This window comes from Jaculus jaculus, chromosome 1 (genome assembly GCF_020740685.1).
Source record: "Jaculus jaculus isolate mJacJac1 chromosome 1, mJacJac1.mat.Y.cur, whole genome shotgun sequence".
Taxonomy (NCBI): Eukaryota; Metazoa; Chordata; class Mammalia; order Rodentia; family Dipodidae; genus Jaculus; species Jaculus jaculus.
This window is the reverse complement of record NC_059102.1, coordinates 59470259-59492337: the sequence shown is the minus strand read 5'-3', so window position 1 is coordinate 59492337 and position 22079 is coordinate 59470259. Positions and strand designations below refer to the sequence as shown.

General features: G+C 42.3%; 1 protein-coding gene across 1 annotated transcript in view; it reads right to left on the bottom strand.

Annotated features, from left to right (window-relative positions):
* Mamdc2 (MAM domain containing 2) overlaps positions 1 to 22079 on the bottom strand; it is a 160898-nt gene that overhangs the window by 84824 nt on the left and 53995 nt on the right. The window contains exons 3-4 of the mRNA XM_004653141.2: positions 1998 to 2269; positions 542 to 626 (exon numbers count right to left, since the gene is read on the bottom strand). Of these exons, the coding sequence (XP_004653198.2) occupies positions 542 to 626; positions 1998 to 2269 (357 nt within the window). The remainder of the gene's footprint in view (positions 1 to 541; positions 627 to 1997; positions 2270 to 22079) is intronic.

The window sequence follows — 22079 nt, the reverse complement described above, 5'->3', positions numbered from 1 at the left end:
GAGAGACGCGGAGGGGCAAAGGAAGCAATTCAGCACCTGCTTTCCCGCAAGGGCCACAGGAAGTGAAGCTTTCTGCAGTTCAGAAACTTTTTTTTTTTCTTTTTTGCCGAGGTTGGGTTTCACTCTGGTCCAGGCTGACCTGGAATTAACTATATAGTCACAGGGTGGCCTCGAACTCTCAGTGATCCTCCCATCTCTGCCTCCCGAGTGCTGGGATTAAAGGCGTGCGCCACCACACCCGGCCAGAAACCGTTCTGGTGAGAACAGGTTGAGGCTAGGGTGGCAGGCACTGAGGGGGGAGGGCACATGTACTTTTCTTTCATTCATTCATCCAGCCAGTCCAGGCACATGCTAACGAGAAAGAGTGAAACAACGGCCCAGCCCCTACATTCAAGAAATCTAGTAAAGAGCATGGAACACCGCATTACCCAGCATGCTCTGTACAGTGCTTGAAGTCTTTTGGGATAGCTTCGATGCCTTCTGGCAACAGATTATACAAAAGGATTTGTGTTCTGATGTAATGAAAAGCAAACTCACTTACCAATACAGTAGCCGGTTGTCATCTTGATTTCAAAGAGGGCAATGCTGGCTGTGTTTCCCTGGCCTAGGATGCCTTCTATTAAAATCTGCACAACACATTTGGGAAAAGGGGAGTCAGACTTGAAAGTAGCATGTTTCCTGTCCTATCATTACAGATTGGCAAAGCAAACAGGATTGGCAGTATGGGCTCACTACTGGCAGACATGAATCTCACTATGGGCTTTATTAAAGGAATGTGTATACGTGTGTACATAAACACATTAAGTCTATCCTCAGAACTTTGATGTGAGCGAGGTGCCCAATAGAAGCTAAGAATCATCCTCTGCTGCCGTCCCACTTCCTCCTGTGCCTACAGAGGCAGTAATAGGCCATGATGGAGAGGAGAGCTTTGTTGCTGGGGAAGTCCATGCTGAATAGTTAGGAACCGAGGGCACATGATCCAGTAACAAAAAAGTGCAGGAGAAGGTGGGGGCCCACATCTGTTAAAGAGATCGCCCTGTGCAACGGGGGAGGATCATAACTCACTTCGTAGTTTCTACTTTGATGAGAAATTGATACTTTTACACATAGAGTAGATAAAAGCATGGAAATTCATGTGACTGATTTCAAGGGAAGTTATAGTTCACATCTGGACTTGTTTCTGAAAGTAATAACTTTTTCTTTTGTGGTTTTAGAAAGAGATTTTGCAATAATGCTGATAGATTTGGGTTGTGATAACCCTTGGGAGGCTAATGTGAAACAGGAAACTCAGCCTTCCTGTGCCCTTGCCCTCAGTGGACACCTGGAGAAAGACTCTAAGCATTCCCCACTATTGGAAGACTTGGTAGTTCAGAGCGGGTAAGAGAGAGAGGAATCTGGGAACAAAAAGGTGCATTAGGAATAGAGATTTTGTGATGGCTCCGCTGCGTCCTCAGTGACATTCTTACTACCTGCCACCCTGCAGATCTCACTTCCTTTCCTGCTCCAATCCAAACACCACATCCTTCATCCCCAGCCTTCCTTTTCCAGAACTTCTGACAGACAACTCTCCTCTTTGAAAAGGAAACAGAATATGTCCTGCAAATGTCTTTCCTCTTTCAAAGTATTTCCGTTTTGCCTGTTATGATAAGATCCTGTTTAAACTTTGTAGCAATTAAATCACTAGGAATATAACCTAAACCTATTTCACTCATAAGTTTAGAAGGATGAAGGAAAATTCCTAGAAATAATAATAGTCCCTAAAGCCCATTAGAAAATCCATTTCCATCGAAGAACTTAACTTAAGCATCATTAGATTCGTTAGATTCTTGCTAAAGTTTGTGGGGGAAAGTCTGCAAAGAAATTCTTTTAAAGAGTGAATAACATATTCATTCATATTACTAACAATTTTGGATGTAACTAATCATACCAGTGAGGTTTCAGATGACCTCATAGCAAGAAGCCTACATTTTTGCATCTGCCTCCTGAGCCCCACCTACCTTGAACTTCTTAGAACTGTTTTGTAAATCCAGGCTGGCTATGAGCCAGCTATCTGAAGGCTCCTTGGCTGACCAAAGCAAGCGATCAAAGTTTTCATTCTCGAATCTCACATAGAGGTTCAGCTGACTGGGATCCCAGGTGGACCCCAAAGGTGTGGTTATCTGGTAGACCAGGCGTAGGCAGCTCCACTCTTCTGCCTGCAAGTCAGAACTTATCAACACAGCTTTCTCCCCCTGCTTGGCAAAAGAGGTGTCCACATAAACGTAGTGACCTGGAAAGAGAAAAGAACACAGATAAGAAATCAATTTTTGGTTTGCAACTTGGAAAAAGACACACCAGGGTCCCATTAAAGCTTTGTGCAGAGAGATCCTGTAGATGCAGCCCATTAAGTTTCTTAAACAATAATATTGCCTCTTGGGAAAAGGTTAGATGGTCTGGCTATGCCACAGCCACTTTCCCACATGACAAAAGCTGTCTGGAGCCAACTAGCGTATCTCTCTAAGAGATGATGCACCCCAACTTGTTATTACCATCACTTCCTATTAACTCTGACATGGAGGCCAAGTATCTGCTACCTTTTATTATGTCATTCCAAGTCCACTTAACACACTGTGCTGGTCTGCCACAGGCTGTGAGGATGCAGGCTCAAGTAGCCGGCCTGGGACAGCAGCAGGAGCAGGGAGGACTCTCAGGGCTAGAGACAGATTAACTTGGTGCACTCAACTGTTCCCTTCCACAGCTCCCCTCAGACCAGATGATTTAATTTGTATTTAGCTTACATCATTAGAATAGACTAAATTGATTTGATTACTTCAGTCTTGCTCTTGGGGCTTAAACAGAAAAAAATTCCAGTGTAAGCTATTTTTTAAAATTAGGAATAAGATTCCTTCTCCCTAGGCTATTCATGAGCAATTCCTGTAGTTCTAACTACATGAGAAATTATACACAAAATACATTGTACAGGGCTTGGAAAAGAGTGACCATGCCAGGATTAGCACTTATCTTGTCTTCCTAAAACTCTCCTTCCTCTTTCCTCTCTTCCTCTCTCCTGTACCCTTTCCCCTTCTTGTCCTGGCTTCCCCTTGCCTTACCCTTTTCTTTTCTTCCCTTCTCCTCCTCCCTGCCTTCTAGCCTCATATTGATTGACAAGTGGTGTTCCACTGGCTACTCCAGGATGTGGAATAGCATTTCTACAGGAAAAAGTAGGAAAGCAGGTGTACTGGAGCCCAGAGCCCATACTTGAGCCTTTCAAATTCTATACAGGCCACTTGAACTCCAACCCTAGTGGTTCAGTTGCCTATGGGTCTTGCCGGTGCGGCTTTGTAGCCTACAGATTATCTAGCTTGCTCAAAAGCTCCTGAATCTGTGCTGTCTTCCGTCCTATGGGGACCAATCCACCCCTTGTAGTTTAGCTCTCCAATATGAAACTCTTACCTGCAGGCTGTAAAATATGTCTTTGTTTTGCTTGGTGTCCTTTAGCTCTTCTTCCTACACTTGATGTCCCAAATGTCCACCCCAGTCAGGTTCCCCTACTTCTGTGGCAGGTACTGATAGGCCAGTCTCAACTCAGTGATGACCAACCTCCTGGGTTGGGTACAGTTAGGGCATTGTCTTCACAGAGCCTCACTTGCATGGTGTTTGTCTCACAGGATGGCCAAAGCAACAGCTTCCAACCATCCCATAGTCCTCAGTGGGAAATCTGGCTCCTGTAGCTACTGCCACCACCACCACGCCCCTTTCCTACAGTATAGAGAGAGCTCACAGGAACCAGGGCCTGCTGTAAGGGTTCCAAACACATCTACAAGCTGAGGGGCCTGTGAGCTTTATGTAGGAAGCTGGGAATTTTGAGACCAACTGTGTCCAGAGTAAAGTGCTGCCTCATGTGACCCATGGGAATGTGTAAGCTCCACTTCCCCCACTCTGCTCCTGCCTCAGACAAGGGGAATCTGGGCAGGCATGTAGCAAGGTGAGGTGCACATGGAATTGGGAGATGAAAGAGCACTGAGGGTTGGAGAGATGGCTCAGAAGTTAATACACTTCACTTGCTTGCAAAGCCTAGATACCTGAATTCAATCCCCCAGTACCTGTGTAAAAGAAACTGGTGCAGGCATGTGGAAATTCTTTGCAGTGGCTGGAGGCCCTGGCAGCCCACACCCACACTCTCTCTGTTTCTCCTCTATCTCTCTCTGCTTACAAATAAATAAATAAGATTATTATTATTATTTTTTAAATATTTTTTAATGTATTTATTTGAGAGCAACAGACACAGAGAGAAAGACAGATAGAGGGAGAGAGAGAGAATGGGCGCGCCAGGGCTTCCAGCCTCTGCAAACGAACTCCAGACGCATGCGCCCCCTTGTGCATCTGGCTAACGTGGGACCTGGGAAACCGAGCCTCAAACTGGGGTCCTTAGGCTTCACAGGCAAGCGCTTAACCGCTAAACCATCTCTCCAGCCCAGATAAGATTATTTTTAAAAGGCCCTTTCCTGAGGCAGTACAGAAGTCAGAAACTGGACATGACAGGAAGGAAGGAAAGTTCCCTGTGAGTCCTGTTGACAGCCTGTCAAGTTCCAACTTGGCTGTTCTGGAGGCTCGGCTCTTCCCAGTGCTCCCTTCTCACTTCCCTCCTCTTCCCATTTCCAAAGGGCGAGTTCACCTCAAAGCAGAGCTTCTTCACCTTGAGTCTGGGGTCACCTGGAGGGTTTGTTCACATACAGATTGCTGCTCCCTCTCCAGACTTCCTGTCTGCTTGGTCTGAGGTGAAGCCATGTTTGCAACAGATTGATTGCCAGCTGAGGCTGGGGTACAACAACTTACAATATTTGACAGAGAAATAGGACTTATTATCTAGGCCCATCTGTATCAAAGAATGCTTGGGCTCCCGTAGCACATGCCACATGGAGGAGATGTGTCTGCTTAAATGTAAAACTCAACTTAAGTGAACATGTTAGTATCAGGTTCGTAGCATCTACTTTCTTGTGATCATCTGCAAGTTTCACTGCAGGCCATTAAAATGTCTGGATGGACGAGGTGGTGTGCACCTATGATTCCTGGAACTTAGAGACTCACATAGGAGCGTGACAAGCTTGAGGCCAGCTTGGGTTATATAGCAAGACTTTGTTTCAGGAAAAGATGATTTGGTGCGCTAGAGGAATGGTTTGGTTATAGCAGCTTGCTTGCAAGTCTGCTGACTAGAGTTCAGTCTTCCTTAATGCCCACATAAGGCTGGAGAAAAGTGGTACACACCCCTGAAATTCTGACATGCCTGTGGCCAAGGGGATGGAGCCAGGGCAATCTAGAAGCTAGCAAGCAGCAGCAAGAGAGAGCTTCTCTCAACCTGGTAGGAGAGAAGACCCTGGAGCTGTTCTCTCACCTCCACACGTGGCACTGTGGCAAGTGTGCCTGCACACACACACACAAATAACTAAAAAATAGATAAAAGTAATGTTTGTCTTGACACTCTCACTATATTGAATTTTTTTTTAATATATATATATATATATATATATATATATATATATATATATATATATATATATATGCATGTGCTAATGATCTGAGAAGAGCCCTTGAAGTGTACACTACATTAAGTGCTTTATTCAAGATAGCTCCATGTTATACTGTACAATAGAAGTTGCTGCTATTTCATGAGTGATTTTTGACATATCAGTCATGAACACTGGCTATTTCCAAATATTGTGATTCTATTCAGTTTTAGGTCATGCTGTGTGAATGTACTTAAGCTGTTCAGAATGTGTCTCAGGCTTGTCTGCCCAGTGTATTCTACATCCTCTCAGCAAACTCATGCGTTTACCCCTGCCTAGTTCAAGGTCAATGTTCAGAATTAATCATTCTATTTTGCCCAGTCTAGATACAGCCTTCGAATCTTTCTATACATAGTGCTCCGTGCAGCCCCTCCCAATCAGTCTGAGTTGCCACTTGAACTGATGTTATTTGGAGCCCTTACTTGTGGTTTCAAAGATAAAGTATATTTTGTGGTCATGTTACAGCTGAGTCGAACTAGAAGGAACATGGTATAGTTTGAAAAAGTTTAGAAAGTAAATATAGAATGGGCAAAACATCAGTAGTGACTTTCTCTGCACTATAACCAGTAAAATTACTGTTGTAGAACAGATTTCTGAGAGGTCCCACCCTATCATTAAAGAGGAGCATTGATGTCTGTGAAGTACCTTATGTATTTTATACTAATTCAATTCACATCAGAGAACTAATCTTAGAAAGAATACATATGCCATGAAATGTCCCCTTCTAATACAATTCAGTAGTTTTCAGTACATTCATAAAATTGGGCAGCCATTATGACCATCTGATTCTAGAACATGTTCAGTCATTTCTCATTCTCCTCTTCCCAGCCTTTGGAAGACACTAGTCTATTTGTACATATGGATTTTCCCATTCTAAAAATATTTGCAAATAGAACCACATAATACAGTTCTCTTTGTGACTGGCTTGCTTCACTTAGAATGTTTTAGATTAATCTGTGCTTTAGCCTATGTTGGAATTTTGTACTTTTGTGAGGCTAAATAATCTATAGTATGGATCTGATATATTTTCTTTATGCATTCTGGTCTGTTCTGGTTATAATGAATAATAATGCCACTTGGAACATTTATAGTTATATTCATGTATTTGTATGTATGCATGTTCATAGTGTGTGTGCGCGCACGCATGTGGAGACCAGAGGTTGACTTCAGGTGTCTTCTTACTCACTGTCCATCTTGTTTTTGAGACATGTCTCTCACTGTACCTGGAGCTTACTGATCTGGCTAGGCGAGCCTGCAAGTTCTGGGGATCATCTTGTGTCTGCCTCCTAGGGCTGGGATAATAGGTGTGTGCCATTAAGCCTGGCATTTATGTGAGAGCTGGAAATCTGAACTCAGGTCCTCATGGTATGCAGAAAGCACTGTACTGAGTCAGCCACAAGTTTCAGTTCTCTCTCACTGATGGGGTCGTGTTATTCAGTGAACATTAGGCTGTATGATGCTCTGTGGTTAACGTTTTGAGGAATTACCAAGCAGTCTCAAGTATGAGTTCTAATGTCTCCACATGTTAACACACCCTTGCTATGTGCATCATTTTTACTACATCCTAGTAAATGGAAGGTGCTATCTAATTATGCTTTTGACTTGCATTTATCTAATGACTAATGGTATAGAACACCTTTCATTTGCTCATTCATCATTTGTATGTCTTCTTTAGAACTATATCTATTCAAATCATTTCCCCATTTAAAAATTGGGTTAAGTGAGTTAAAGGCCACCCTGAGATGACAGAGTTAATTCCAGGTCAGCCTGGACCAGAGTGAGACCCTACCTCGAAAAACCAAAAAAATAAAAAATAAAAATAAAAATTGGGTTAAGGGCTGGAGAGATGGCTTAGCGGTTAAGCGCTTGCCTGTGAAGCCTAAGAACCCCGGTTCGAGACTCAATTCCCCAGGACCCATATTAGCTAGATGCACAAGGGGGCTCATGTGACTAGAGTTCATTTGCAGTGCCTGGAGGCCCATTTCCTCTCTCTCTTTCTACCTGCCTCTTTCTCTGTGTCTATTGCTCTCAAATAAATAAATAAATAAATAAACGAAAAAATATTTTTAAAATTCGGTTAAAGCTGGAGAGATGGTTCAGCAGTTAAGGCACTTGCTTTCAAAACCTAATGACCCAAGTTCATTTCCCTAGTACGCATGTAAAGCCAGATGCACAAAGTATGAATGGGTCTGGAGTTTGTTTGCAGTGGCTAGAGGCCCGATGTACCCATTCTCTTTCTCTCTTTGCTTGCAAATAAATACATAAGTATTTTTTAATCAGGTTAGCTTTCTTTTGTTGTTTAGTTATAAGAGGTCTTATATATTCTGTATTAGATCTTACCAAATAAATAATTTACAGATATTTTATTCCATTTGGTGGTTGTTCTTTTTACTTTCATAATGACCCTTTAAAGTGCATTTAAAAAAATTGATGAAACCCAATTTCCTAATTTTATTCTCTGTTTCTCCTCTCTCTCTCTCTCTCTCTCTCTCAGTGTGTGTATTTTTGGTGTCATGTCTAGGAAACTATTGCCTAACTTAAAGACATGAAGGATTATACTTATATTTTTGTTGCTTATTTATTTATTTGTATGTGTGTAAAGGAGAACATCAAAGTCTCTTGCTGCTACAAATGAATGCCAGATACTTGCACCAGTTGTGTGTCTGGCTTTATGTGGGTAGTAGGGAATTGAACCTTGTCTGGAAGGCTTTGCAAACAGACACATTTAACCACTAAGCCATCTCCCCATCACCAACAGCTATGTTTTAAGAGATTTATGGTTTGGGCTCTTTCCGTTAAGTCTTTGATCTATAGTGAATGAATTTTTACCCATTAACCTATTCATCCTGTCATTTTGTCAACAATAAATGAGCATGGACACAGGGTTTATTTCTTTACCTCACCTTTGTTCCATGGGCCTGTGACTTTCCTATGCTTGTGCCACCCAGTCTTGCTTATTCTAACCTTGTAGTGAGCTTTAACAACAGGCAGCATGTGGTTCCTGGTTCTTCTTCACGGCTGTAATGGCTCTGCTCATCCCTTGTGCATCCATGTGAGTGTAAAGATTAGGATGGGGATGAGTCCTCTGTCCTTACCGAGACTAAGCTTTTCTCTTGAATACACGTTCCCGAATGGCACAAGACTTTAGTTACTTTTCAGAGTCTTTAAGAAGTTGATTTTCACCATTTCTACTGATGTTCTTAGTGTGTTTATGGAGACAGGGTTTTCTAAAGTCAGAGCTACACCAGCTGGCTGACATCACACCTTTTCTCCACTTCTTTTAGTCAATAACAATAGAAAAAATAATGCCTCAGAGATACTAAATCAACCCAAATAAGCTAGCAAAAGGCAAGGAGCATCTGAAACCACATGGGGATTAGGTGCTTGGTCAGGACACAAGAGGCCAAGGTTCTGGGGAGATTTATTAACTTCAGTGCCAGGCCCACAGTGTCAGGAGGAGTGTGAAATTCAGATGTTGCTGCGGATGCCATCTGAACTGACGTATGAGACATTCACTTGAAATGATAAAATCTTTAAGGGATCAGAAAAGGGTCATACACTTCCAGACAGACTTTTTTTTAAACATAAGGCATCAAAACCAATAAACATACCATCTAGTGCATCAAGACAGACTCTATGTGCCCCAGGGCCTGAATGCGTCTCCTTGTCACAAGCGTTTCAGTTTCAATGAATGTGAGACCTGAGGTCATGGACAACTGGGCCCATCAACACAGTCGGAGCCTTGTAGTACGCACAGTTTGGTAGGTCTGGATCCCAGTTCGTCACTGTGGCAGATGGTCAGGGCAGGGATCATAGGGACCTTGTGGCATCCTTGGAATTCTACTCCTCAATGCATCTACAGCAGCCCCGCCTTACACAGTTCACTTTTTCATGGTTTCAATTCCTCATTGCCAAGCATAGTCCAAAAAGACTAAAGTTCTACAAGTGTGTAGTCCATAATGTTTAAACTGCATGCCACTCCAAGTAATGTAACAAAATCTCACTCTGTCCCACCCAAGGTATGATGCATCACACTGGATAGAGTATGGCTGCTGTACATACGACCTTCCCACTAGTCACTTAGGAGCTATCTCAGTCTTCATACCCACTCTTATCCTACTGCAGAACTTGCTCTCAACTAACCCTTATTTTACTTAACTGCAGCACCCAAAGAGAGGATTAATGATGCTGACAATTTTTTAACAATATTTTATTTATTCATTTGAGAGGGAGAGAGAGAGAGAGAGAGAATGGATGCACTAGGGCCTCCAGCCTCTGCAAATGAACATGCTCATGTGTCACCTTGTGCATCTGGCCTTGTGTGGGTACTGGGGAATTGAACTTGGGTTCTTAGGCTTTGCAGGCAAATGTCTTAACCATTGCCCAATGCTGACAGTTTTTTTTATAGTATGTGGTTATAGTTTTTCTTTTTATTACTCATTACTATCGCTCACTGTGCCTAATCATGACTTAAAAATTCTATCATAGTTACGTATACATTATAAAAAACATCATACACAGTAAGTTCAGTATTGGGGTTATTGAACACATTCCCTGTGGATGGGGGATATTGTATTGTCCCTCAGTTCAGGTGCAATGATCATGCAGAGGAGATTCTGTGCCCTACCCAAGATTTGTAATGTATGACCTCGTGCTAAGACCATGCTTACATTAACTGCATTATTGGGTTCTTGGTCCATATAGTAAAGGATTGGAGTCTCATTACATATACTCATTATCTGAAAAACTCACTCAAGACTCACAAAAAAACTTGAAAACAACTCAAACAACTTTTATCCACACATTCTCATGTAAAAAACCACCAAATGAAATATAAGTCATCTAATTTTCAAAGTATTCATTGCTCTTACAGAAAGGAAATTGAGCTATGTTTGTTGTATACAAAACTGGCCTAACACACAGACAGCCCTGTACATTGTAGTGTGTACTTTAAGAAACTCTCAAGAGCAGTTTGGACACAAAGTATTTTTCACCTTTTGTTCTTTCTTCAAAATGTAAAATTCAACTGTAGTATGACTTCTTATCTATAGGGTTGCAAGAACCTGATGAGGAAAACGCACTTTGTAAATTGGACTGTTAAGCGCTAACTCTGTGTGTTATCATCAGAGACAGGGCACTTTGCACTGTCTTCCGCTTGTTTCCGGTTCCGGTCAGGGTGGTTGTTTAGGTGACAGATCAGCAGCACACTTTCAGCACTGCTATGAGAACAGTCTTCAGTGCTTCCCTTACTGTTCCTTTGAGCAGCTGAATTCTACACCCGTGTCCTGCTCTTTGGTGGGTGGCCCTCCTCTTTGCTCATCCTCTGCACTTCTCTTAAACACAGCTAAGCCCCTACCTCTCCCAGGTTCATCCATAGTGGAACCCAACGTTTTGGCTTCTGGTGGGATTCTGGATGGAACCTTGTAACCTGGGTGGGCCGGCAATCCCTATGCCTCTTTATTTAGCTCTGAGGACTCTACACATCTAAGGCAAGACACTGCCTTGCTTTCCTGCGTGCCTCCCTGCATCCAGTCCTGTCTGGGGAAGGGGAAGGAGTGCTCACGTGTAGCTGGTATATCGGCCAGAGTTTGGTTCAAATTCCAGCCATATTACTTAGAAATGATGTCTCTTTGGTCAAGTTAATTATGCACATGAAACTCACTTTCCTTTCTTTTATTTTATTTTGGTTTGTCGAGGTAGGGCCTCACTCTATGTAGTCTCAGGTGGCCTTGAATTCACCGTGCTTCTCCTACCTCCATCTCCCAAATGCTGAGCAAAAGGCATGTGCCACCACACCTGCAAACTCACTGTCTTCATTGGTCAAATGGGGATGCTAAAATACAGACTTTGTAGCATTTGAAAGAGGATTAAATAAGAATGTACAATAGTTAGCACACTGCCATACTCTTAATAACAGTTCCATGTTTCCAATAAGATCCATGAGGTGCTCGTTGGGATGGCTAGCCCCCTGCATCGTCATCTTGTGTAGGGTCTCTGTGACACTATCCACTATTTATACTGTCTGTGGCCATTGTCTTTCCCTTCTGATACTAACTCCTGTCCACTGCACAGAAGACCCTTGGTGGCTTGATCCACCTCCCTAGTGCTCGCTGAGCCGCTGGGTATGTATTCACATCTATCTTCTTCCAGCCCCTTGCCTCTCCTGGGCTGTCTCAACTGTGTCCTGCGCTATGACAATCATCTCTGCAGCCTCCTGAAGATCAAAGCAGATTGTACAGCAATGTTTGAGAAACACGAAACAAATGTTGAGAGGGATTCTGTGAAGAACGGTTCCTGTGGTGGAGAGCGTTTGCTCCACAGAATGAACCTCGATCATGTGTAAAGCATCAGCCTGCATTTGAAGGAATTGTGATTTTGCATATCAAAGACTTAGAGATGAAAAAGTCAAATTTTGAATATACACAGAAAATACAATGGGTTGGAGTACTGAAGAATAGCTGATTATATTATTTGAAATAATTGACATAGCATCCCTCAAATGTTAAAAAATATTACCCTTCTAAATCTGCGGAATTGGTAAGACTTGATTTTTCTCAAACAGATTCAAAATTATTAATGAATCTCCTGATGACTTTTAATAAACATATTCTGTTTGAAAATCTCTGTCACAAACACCTACCCCTTTCATATTCTTACCTTCTATCTGAAGTTCCCAATTTTACTAGTATCCCATCATTAATTTAAAGAAATCACAAGTTTAATCATAGAAAAATGGACATAGCTTTCAAGAATTCTTCTCAGATCATCTGTTAAGAAGCAGAGACTCAGGGGCCAGGAAGGTGTTTAGCAGTTCAAAGCTTTTGCTGGTAAAGCCTGCCAGCCTGGGGTCAGTTCTCAGCCAGTCACAAAAAGCTAGACAAAAAAATGTGCAAGCCTCCGGTGCTCGTTTGTCCTCCCCCTCCCACACAACGTGCAAATCAGTAACAGGTTTGTTTTTTTTTTTTTTAAGAAAAAAACAGAGATTCAGCTGGGCATGAGAAGTAAAACACATTAAAACAAAACAAATTGGCAAGACCATTTTTAAAAACAGGGCTAGGGGTTTGCTCAGTAGTAGTAGAATGATTGCCTATCATGTACAAGGCCCTATGTTCAACAATTGCTCTGAGCAGTGAATTCTTGCTCTATGTTCTGTCAGACATAGGGAGGGTCCTGGGTTAAAGCAAACCTAAGATGTCTGACACAAAGGTCCCAAACTAAGTGGAGGTCACAGCAGCCTGAACCGCCAGTCATATCTCGGGGACCAGACCAGCAGGGGAGTTCCTGTCCCCATCCTCAGGGGTTGCAGTGAGCCAGGATCTTCCCCCCATTCTTGGGGGTCTCAGTGAGCCTGGACCCCCAGACAAAATCTCTGACCCTGAGATTGGCAGGAAGTAAGACCATTCCCTCTCCGAGCACAGGATACCTGGACATTCAGATAAGACTTAGGCTTTGCCCATAACACTGTGGCCTTTGGCCAGTTGTCTAGGAAACTCCTTATATGGTATCAGCCAGCACCTTGGAAAGCCCATTCCCCTGTACCATTTCCTATGTGCTGGAATGAATATCCCATATGCTAATTAGGCATCAGCAAGCAACCTTGTACATCCAATCCCCTTAGGACCCTCAACTGCTTATAAACCCATTTCCCTGAAAATAAACCAAGAGCTGTTCACTGAAACTGTCTCCCTGAAATTCTTTACTTTTGCATGCTCTTGCCTTTGGGGCCAGGCCTTGGAGGTCATAGGAACTCACAGTGCCCTTGTATGTTATTCCTGTCAAATGATCCTATGAGATGGAAATCACCACTTCACAAATAAGGAAGAGATTCCCAAACATTCATGTACCAGTTCACAATCACAGCTCATACACCAAGACATGCCTCTAAGTGTTTTCCTAGAACCATTATTTCCCCAGTACTTCCCTCTCTATCTAATTTATCTATTTATTATTTTTTTAATGTGTAGTTTATTTGCAAGGGGAGAGAGAGAGAGAGAGAGAGGGAGAGGGAGAATGGGTACACCAGGGCTTTCTGCCACTGCAAACAAACTCCAGACACACGTTCAATTTTTTTGCATTTGGCTTTACATGGGTACTTGGGACTTGAACCCAGGCCATCAGGCTTTGTGAGCAAGCACTTTTAACAGCTGAGCCATCTCTCCAGCCCTCTGTCTTATTTATTGACTAATCTTTTGGTAACTGTATTCACCTTCTTATAGCAGGAAAACCATTTTTTTTGAATTATGACATTTTATATGTTCAGAATGGCGTAGGTATCTCTTTTGGAAAACAATTTTGTATTCCTTTCCCTTATACTAGGATCTACAGGGAATGGATGCTTCTATATGGGTGGTGTTAGGACTTCTGTATAGATAAATCTCCTGCTTACAAAACACACATCTGCCATTTTGACTTGAATACTGAAGGTTTTCAAACCTGTCACACATGTGAAGTTTTCTAACATTGGGACGCATCTTACCACTATCTATGGTAGTAATCACCCCTCCCCACACTGGAAGAGTACTGACTTGGAAGAGTACTTAACTTAGGACCTTGGATGAAGTAGAAGACATCTGCACTTTGATTGTCAGGGGCTCCCACAGTGTTCACTGGCTCTAGGATCATGCGCATAACGCTGTAAATAGTGGTGGAAGTTGGGAGTGTGATAACATGGAGATGAAAAGTTACAGAGCCACTCAGGTCAAGGTCACCCCCTGGAAGTCCATAGGGCCTCTGGGTTTCAGCCTAATCTAACCAGGTCAGTGTCTTACTAAGTAGTTACTACCTGACAATGAAAAGAAGGCAAGAGGGCGTATCATGAAGAATCCATTTTCACAAAGGAGCTGGACTCTCAGCTGTTGGCCAGCACAGTGTTCCAATCTATTTGACAAAAACCAGTATGCCAGCTCCCAGCCACCCCACTGGATAGAACAGGTCTCTCCATTCAGTTTTGCATGGTTCCACAACCATTTGTAGTACATACATGCTATGGAAATAGCTGATTTTCTCCCCTCCTTTTGCCACAATAATGGCACCCTAATAATGATGCAGATTCAAGAGATTTTCATCCCATCCAGTGGAAGGACACAAGCTCCCTGGCTCTAGGTTCATTTTCATGGATAAGGAGAACAAGATTTAAGAGGTATAAAATAGCTAACTCGGCCAAGAAATCAAAGAACAGAGGAGGGATGATTTGCACTGCTTCTTTGGAGGCAGGCCTCATTCCCAAAGTGTGACAGGCAAAATGGTGATAACTGAGCGGGAGCGAACAGACTTGGCAGTCCTATTTTTGGCCTTCAGTGGTAAGAAACTCTTCCCAGAATAAACTTTTCACTCGCATAGCACAGAGTTTTCATGTGGGGAATTTCAAATATAGCTTTGCTTCAGGAAAAAGGAAAGCCTGCATTTGAAGAACAGCATAAAATTACACTGTACTAATTTCCCCGTTACTCCATCATATCACACTCTGGGCAGGATAGAACCCTCTCTCCATATGGAAATTAACTTTTCAGCACTCCCCAGAACTTCTGGTTAATGTCCCTTGACTCTGAAAATTTGTTAGCTATAAGTTATTATAACATGCTTATCTCCAGAGAGATATCAGAAAAATTCCTTCCTTCTGACTTCATTCATAAATATTTGCTTTCCTTACAAATGGAAACAAGAGTTTTGTCTGTCTACAGAAGCTTGGGAGAAGCACATGTGCAGGCTGGAAGGGACCCTGATAGCCAGGGAAGCTTTTCTTCAGCGCCACCTATGATAAAGTCGAGTTAAAAAGGAAATAGGAAGTAGTGAGGTGGGCAGTGTAAAGAAAAAGATAAAAGTGTATCCCAGCTAAAAGATGAGGATACCTAAAAAGAAATGAGGTGCCTGGGACCTTAGCTTTGAGGAGCTAAAAGAAATCCCATGGCTACCATAGAGACTGCACAAAGGTGTGGTTAAAGACTGGTGCCAAAACCCCCGGGCTTTGTAAATGAGGACAGTTGCAATCTTCTCCTGCAGTTTAGACTGGAATGTGATACAGTCAGGTTGAGAGAGACCATGGGGAGATGAAACTAACATGGAACAAGACTGAAACAGAAAGACTTCTTTGCTTAACAGAATTGCCATGTCTAGTTGTGCAATGAACAACCTATGTAACTATACATGGTGGCTTTGTTTATGTGGGGCCTTTTCCAGGTAGCCGACTCCTATAAGTATGACAGGGTGTCTCTTCCAAGTGCTATTTTATTGTCAGTTAGATTTTAATTTTTATCTGTTCATTTACTTATCTATAGCCTCATTAAGATATTCAGCATTAAGAGCATACACCATATTTGCCTGGCTCTTGGCAAGTATACTTTCTCTTTTAAATACATGAGTAAATTCCTTCCTGACAGCCAGATTTTTAAATTATTTATCTAAAGGCACATACAGTCTCAATCTCTCTCTCTCTCCCTGCCTGTCTCTCCAGTGCGTTTATGTGAAAGCACGCGCACATACGGAGGACGACCTTGAGCCATGGTCCTCACCTTCTGCCTGGTGTGAGTCAGGGTCTCTTGTGTTGTTTGCTGCTGATTACAGCAGGTTCTCTGGCCTTTGAGCTTTGGAATTCTTCTGTCTCGGTCACCCCTCTTGCCACAGGCCCACTGGGATTACAGATATTTGTGCTTTGCATCTAGTTTTTAAGAGTTTTGGAAATCTGACTTTGAGTCCTCAGGCTTGGACAGCAGACATTTTACCCACTAGACCATCTCCCCAGACCTAAAAATCCTTTTTATTTTATTTTTTTAACGAAGGACATTTTTTAATTTTGAATTTCATAACAATTGTTCAATTTACTATTGTCCTTAAATTGTGCTCCAGGAAATATGGCATTTAATAAAAAGTTATAACTTCATTGGTATCTCATGCCACACTTGTTATTTTCACATATGTTCTTATTGGTAATGATTTCCAAAACGTAAATCATACTACATATAGATACAGAAAGAACTGTAACAATGCACAATTCTCTGTTTTTTATGGAATGCAGAGTTTATGGGAAGCATTCAGAAAACCTTTCAGCCTGTGACATTTCCAGCTTAAAAAGAGCGATGGCTTGATCAAGCTTCCAATGTTGAGGAGTCCCAAAGCACAGAGATCAGCAGCACATAGTGAAGTGACAAGGTCAGCATTGCGCAGCTGTCTCGAATGCCATTTTCATTCCCCTTGACAACAGAACTGATTCTCATATTGTGGCTAACACTGAAAAAACAGTATTAAAAGATTACAAAGCATCATGAGCACAAAAGGAAGCCAAATGCCAGGAGGCAATCTCCAATGTAAACAGTTTACCAACATTTGAAACTGCTGTTCAAATGGCTGCCTGCTCTTTTCCTTAGGGTGTGGAGGGTGTGGCTGAAACCCTGCTGACCTCAGTGGCAGTTTTAGAAGAGAAGTTTGTCTTAGCAACTACCAACAGGAAACCAAGTGATGACCCCACAGCAAAAGGCCACAAGGCCTTTGGAAAGGGAGCTTAGCTTACATAAGCATGTAAGAAAAGGCTGCCTTGCCTGAGAGTATTGGTTGTATCTTAGATCAGTTCTCTGGACGCAATTTCCACTACATAACTTGCCAAGAGCAGAGGCTATTCCCTGGAAACAGAGATATCCTTCTATTTGACATGAAAGAGCAGGCATGGTGGCACCTGCCTGTAATCCCAATAGTCTGGAGTCTGAGGAAAGGAGATTGTTAGTTTGAGGGAAGCCTGGGCTAACTAACAAGAACCCATGACACCAAGGACAAGGGGTGACTGGACTTACTTTTCAATTCTCCCAAGTGTGCTTGGAGGAGAGAAAGCATCCTCCACCCACAGAAACTGTGTTCATTCATAAGAGGCCCAGCACTGCACTTTACTGCTCTGGCTAATAATGCTGCGAAAAGCACGGCTGAATATTTGTGCCCATGAATTATGTAAGGCATCTTGTCAAACAAAAGGAGTTAGGCTTATTTCAGCTTCATTCTTCCAGAGGAAAATAGGAGTGCTTATGAAACCTTCCTCCAATAGAGGCAAATAAATATATATATATATATTACTTTGCATTTTCTCATTTCAAATTCTGCATCTCATGTGTATCACAAAGAAGAAAATCATGAGGGAACTAGACTATTCCATTTAGAAGGGGAAATACAGACACAGAAGTCAGTTCATCTCATCTTATGGTCTGGCATAAAAGATAGGACTTATAGTGGTAGGAGTAAAATATTAGAAAGAAGAGTTTAAGTGAAAGAAAACCCTAGACCATCAGGTAAATGAGCAGTCTGACCTATATTTCTAGCTTTAAAACCTTTTTTTTACCAAACATAATTGAACACAAAGTCCAGCTATTAATGGACAAGAAAGAGTGGCTAGGATGGCCAGGTAGGGGAAATACTTTTATATAGTCACTTGTTTAAGGCAATTTCACCTGCTAAGTCTGTTCTCTTCCAGTCTCCCTGGAGACCGTTGTCTGAACCTGGAAGTGTCTTGGAAACCTTGAATTTTGGCTCAAGTTTTCCTCAGTAGAGGTTGGATGCTGTGTCCCAGGTCTGGCACCTGCTCCTGCCTGTGTTGTTCAACTTTCTGGGTAGCAGCAGACAGACATTCCCTCTCTACCTCTATGTAAGCCCTTACTTGTGACATCATCTTTATCTTTACTGAGCTCAGGAAGCAACCTTCCTAATCGACTAGCTTCCAGTCTTGATGCACACAAGTGCCACTGAAGGAGTTGATGGTCTGCAGCACAACCGAGATACCTCCCAGGTGACTCTAAAGTCACTCAGTTGGAGTCATATCTTTCCTATCTCTTTGCTCTCCTCCTTCATCCTTTGTTAGAGAGCAAGGACTTGGCCAGACCTTATATTCAGGCCAACTGATTCTGTTTTGTTTGTTTTTTTGAGGCAGGATTTCACTTTGGACCAGAGTGACCTGAAAATCACTTTGTAGTCCCAGGTTGGCTTTCATGACTATCCTTCTAGCTCACTCTCCTAAGTGCTGGGATTAAATATGTGCACCATCACATCTGGCTGTTTCTATTTAATTCACCCCTTAACTTCAATACCTAACACATAGTAGTTCCTTAATGAATTAAGCAGCAGACCCTGCCAGTCTTTCTGCTAAGATAAAGACAATTTAAAATAAAGTCTACACACTTCAGTACAAGGACAATGAACAGTGAAAATGAAGGCCCTAGTACATATATTATATCCTATATTTTGGAAATGATCCTTAATATGAAAATAAACATGTGGGTATGTGTCTAAAGATAGAAGAAATTACAATGGAACTTGTTGAAAGTCAGACAGTGAGTTTTAGTAAGGGGTTTGCTATGGAGACTTAGTATTTGCAATCACACTCACCTACCCTTGTTCATGCCTTACAGTTTTACAGACTTACCTGCCTCCAGTGCACTGGGTCTTGTTTGGGCCTCTTAGAAACTGGGCACTTCCTGCCCCTCATTTCACTGATGGGAAAGCCTGGCACTGATACTATACACTGCCTGATAAGCAGCCAGTTCCAGATTCTAACTCAGATGGCCAGGCAGACTGAGCAATTGAAAAGATGCAAGTATGTCCTAAATATTGCTTGGGATATACTTACCTTCAGGAGGCTTATTTATTGCATGTCAGCAACTCATACTTATACACTGATTTTGTTTTAAAAAGCAATGTTTTATATCAAAGGCATGTATATCAGTTTCCTGTAAGTCCATAGTATCTTCAGAGTCTTGCCATCTCTGCATGTCATGTTATTAATACTGCTGCATGTTTTCCTATAAATGTGCTCATCTTTAAAAACTATGATTTAGGGCTGGGGAGATGGCTCAGCCATTAAGGTACTTGCTTGCAAAGACTAACAGTCTGGGTTTTATTCTCCAGTACCCATATAAAGACAGATGCACAAAGTAGCAGATGTATCTGGAGTTTATTTGCAGCAGCTGGAGGCCCTAGCATGCCCATTCTTTCCCTCCCTCCCTCCTTCCCTCTCTGCTTGCAAATACATACATTCATACATGAGTAAATAATTTTTTAAAAAAAACTACAATTTATGGCTGGGGAGATGGCTTGGCCTTTAAGGCCTTTGCTTGCAAAGTCTAACAGTCCAGGTTTGATTCCCCAGTAGCCACGTAAAGACAGATGCAGAAAATGGTGCATACATGTGGAGTTCATTTGCAGTGGCAAAAATCCTGATACCCACATTCTCTCTCCCTCTCTCTGTCTCTGTATGTGTGCTTCTTTCTACTTGCAAATATATTTTTTTAAAAAACTATGACTTATTCTTTAGTTCGTTCCTTAGTAATATTATTCCTGAAATTTGGGTGTTTCATGCTGGTTAATCTCATTTGTTAAAAATACAGGTATCATTATTAAAATAGAAGACTATGACCATATGGACCTCTAGGGTACATTTATTACATTTTGGGAGATACTGATGTAAGGAGAGGTCCTCATTATTTCCTCAAGCTTCCCTTCAAAATGGGAAAGTAAGGCCCAGCGTGAGTAAGAAACTGTATAAAAAGCAAAGGGACTGCAGAACTGAGATAAGAACCCACAACCTGGACTTCTGGTTCCATATTTCATTAGTCAGCCTCCTACGACACTCCCAGTTGAGGCCTCAACTAGAATCCTGCTGCAAAATGACAGGATTACTTGGGAGACCCTGAAGCAACCTTGCTAATCCATCACTGTTCTTATTGCCTCTCCCCCCGCTGAACCTCCCCTCCCCACTGGAAACCTACAAGGCAGTCCTGGGCCCTAGGCTGTGCTTGACTGTGCGTTCTTGAATGGCTGCATGCTGAGCCTCCTCTGAACCATGGAAGACACCCCAGAGGAACTGTAGCGCAACAGTGGAGGGTAGAGAAAGTTGGGATCACCAGCACTGTATTCTGTTGGGAGTTTTTTTTTTTTTTCTGGAAATTATGTGATCCTGTTTCAACACTCCCTACAATATAAGTCCTTCTGTACATTTCTATCAACTGTCTCAAAATATTTAGGATATGTTTAAAATGCTCTGCTCTTTTTAAAAATCACAAAATCACTAAATACTCCCTAAGAGAGAACAATAAATGAATGAGTCCATAATAGAGAGGAGTTTGGAGTCGTTTCCCCCCCCGCCCCCCTGCTGCTAGGCTGACCTGGAATTCACTATGTAGTCTAAGGCTGGCCTCAAACTCATGGTAATCCTCTTGCTTTGCCCTCCAGAGTGCTGGAACTAAAGGCTTGTGTCACCATGCCCAGCTTTTTTGTTTTATTCGAGATAGAGTCTCACCCAAGCATAGGGTGTCCTGGAACTTACCCTGGAGTGCCAGGCTGGCCTTGAACTCACAGGGCTCCTCTTACCTCTGTCTCCTGATTGCTGGGAACAGAGGTGTGTGCCACCATGCCCACTCTAGAGTTTGGAGTTTGATAGATACCAGAAGTTGTGTGATCTTTTTACCTCTAAGTTTCAGTCTCCAAAACCAACTAAGAGTTAAAGTATGTCCCAACATCCCTCCTCTACAATCCTGGTTAATAGCATCCAAGACTTTCTTCAGGAAACCTTCCCTTCCTTATATTCAGTCCAACTGGGCTGAGGGGGACTGACCCAATCTCTCATCCTCTTTTCAAGGATGGTCCCATGACCAGGTTTGCCTACTCATGTTATTCAAAGCTTTTTTTATCATAGTACTTGGTCCATAGATAAGCGTATGGTCCACTCAATGAGCCACAGTGGGAAGAATTTTGTAAGTTACTTGGAAAGAGAAGCTTCCTCCCTTCCACAATGACTACTAGCTGTGGGGAGGTTTTCTGCCTCCACTCCACTTGCTGGAGTCCATAAGGAAGATCCCTGAGAATGAAGCCAGCACAACAGAAGACAGGACTGAGATATGAAGAGCAGTCTAACCAGGTAGCATCTTTAATCTATCATATACACCTGAAGTCATTTAGCCCCAAGTTTTTGCTGTGCATTAAACAATAACATTTATGCCAGTTTTAATTAGAGAGCAGCTTATTTGGGGACAAAAGAACCCTGTTAATCAAGGTGTTTAAATGATATATAAATGATATATGGTTTTAATTATAAGGACATGAGGAAAGGGGTGGGGAGAGAGGCAGATGGATGGACTGGGCAGTAGTCTCCTGTCTCACCTTTGCCCCAACTTAGCTATGTGGCCTTAATATTTCAAGCCTCAGTTTCCCCATTATCAAGTAAAGGAGTTGGATTGTCAGTAATCCTCAGTTGGAGAAAGGGTCTCGGGTGACGGAACAGGTTCCCAGACCTCTATTCTGCATGACTAGCTCTCCCCTTGTCTACATTGAAGAGCAGTCTCTCTTAGAAGGTTCTGGTACAAGAATGAGTCAGGCTGTTAGAATGGGTTAGCTGACCATTCCAGTTCTGTTTATACCCATGTCAAAACTGAGTGAAGGCTCAGCTGGGCCTCACTAAGAATGAGTGCCTGGTGAATATTTTCTACTCTGTGTTAAGAGCTTATCAGAAACCAAGGCCAAGAATCCAGTCTCTGGAGGGTTTATTAACTTTCCACGGACAGAGAACAAAAC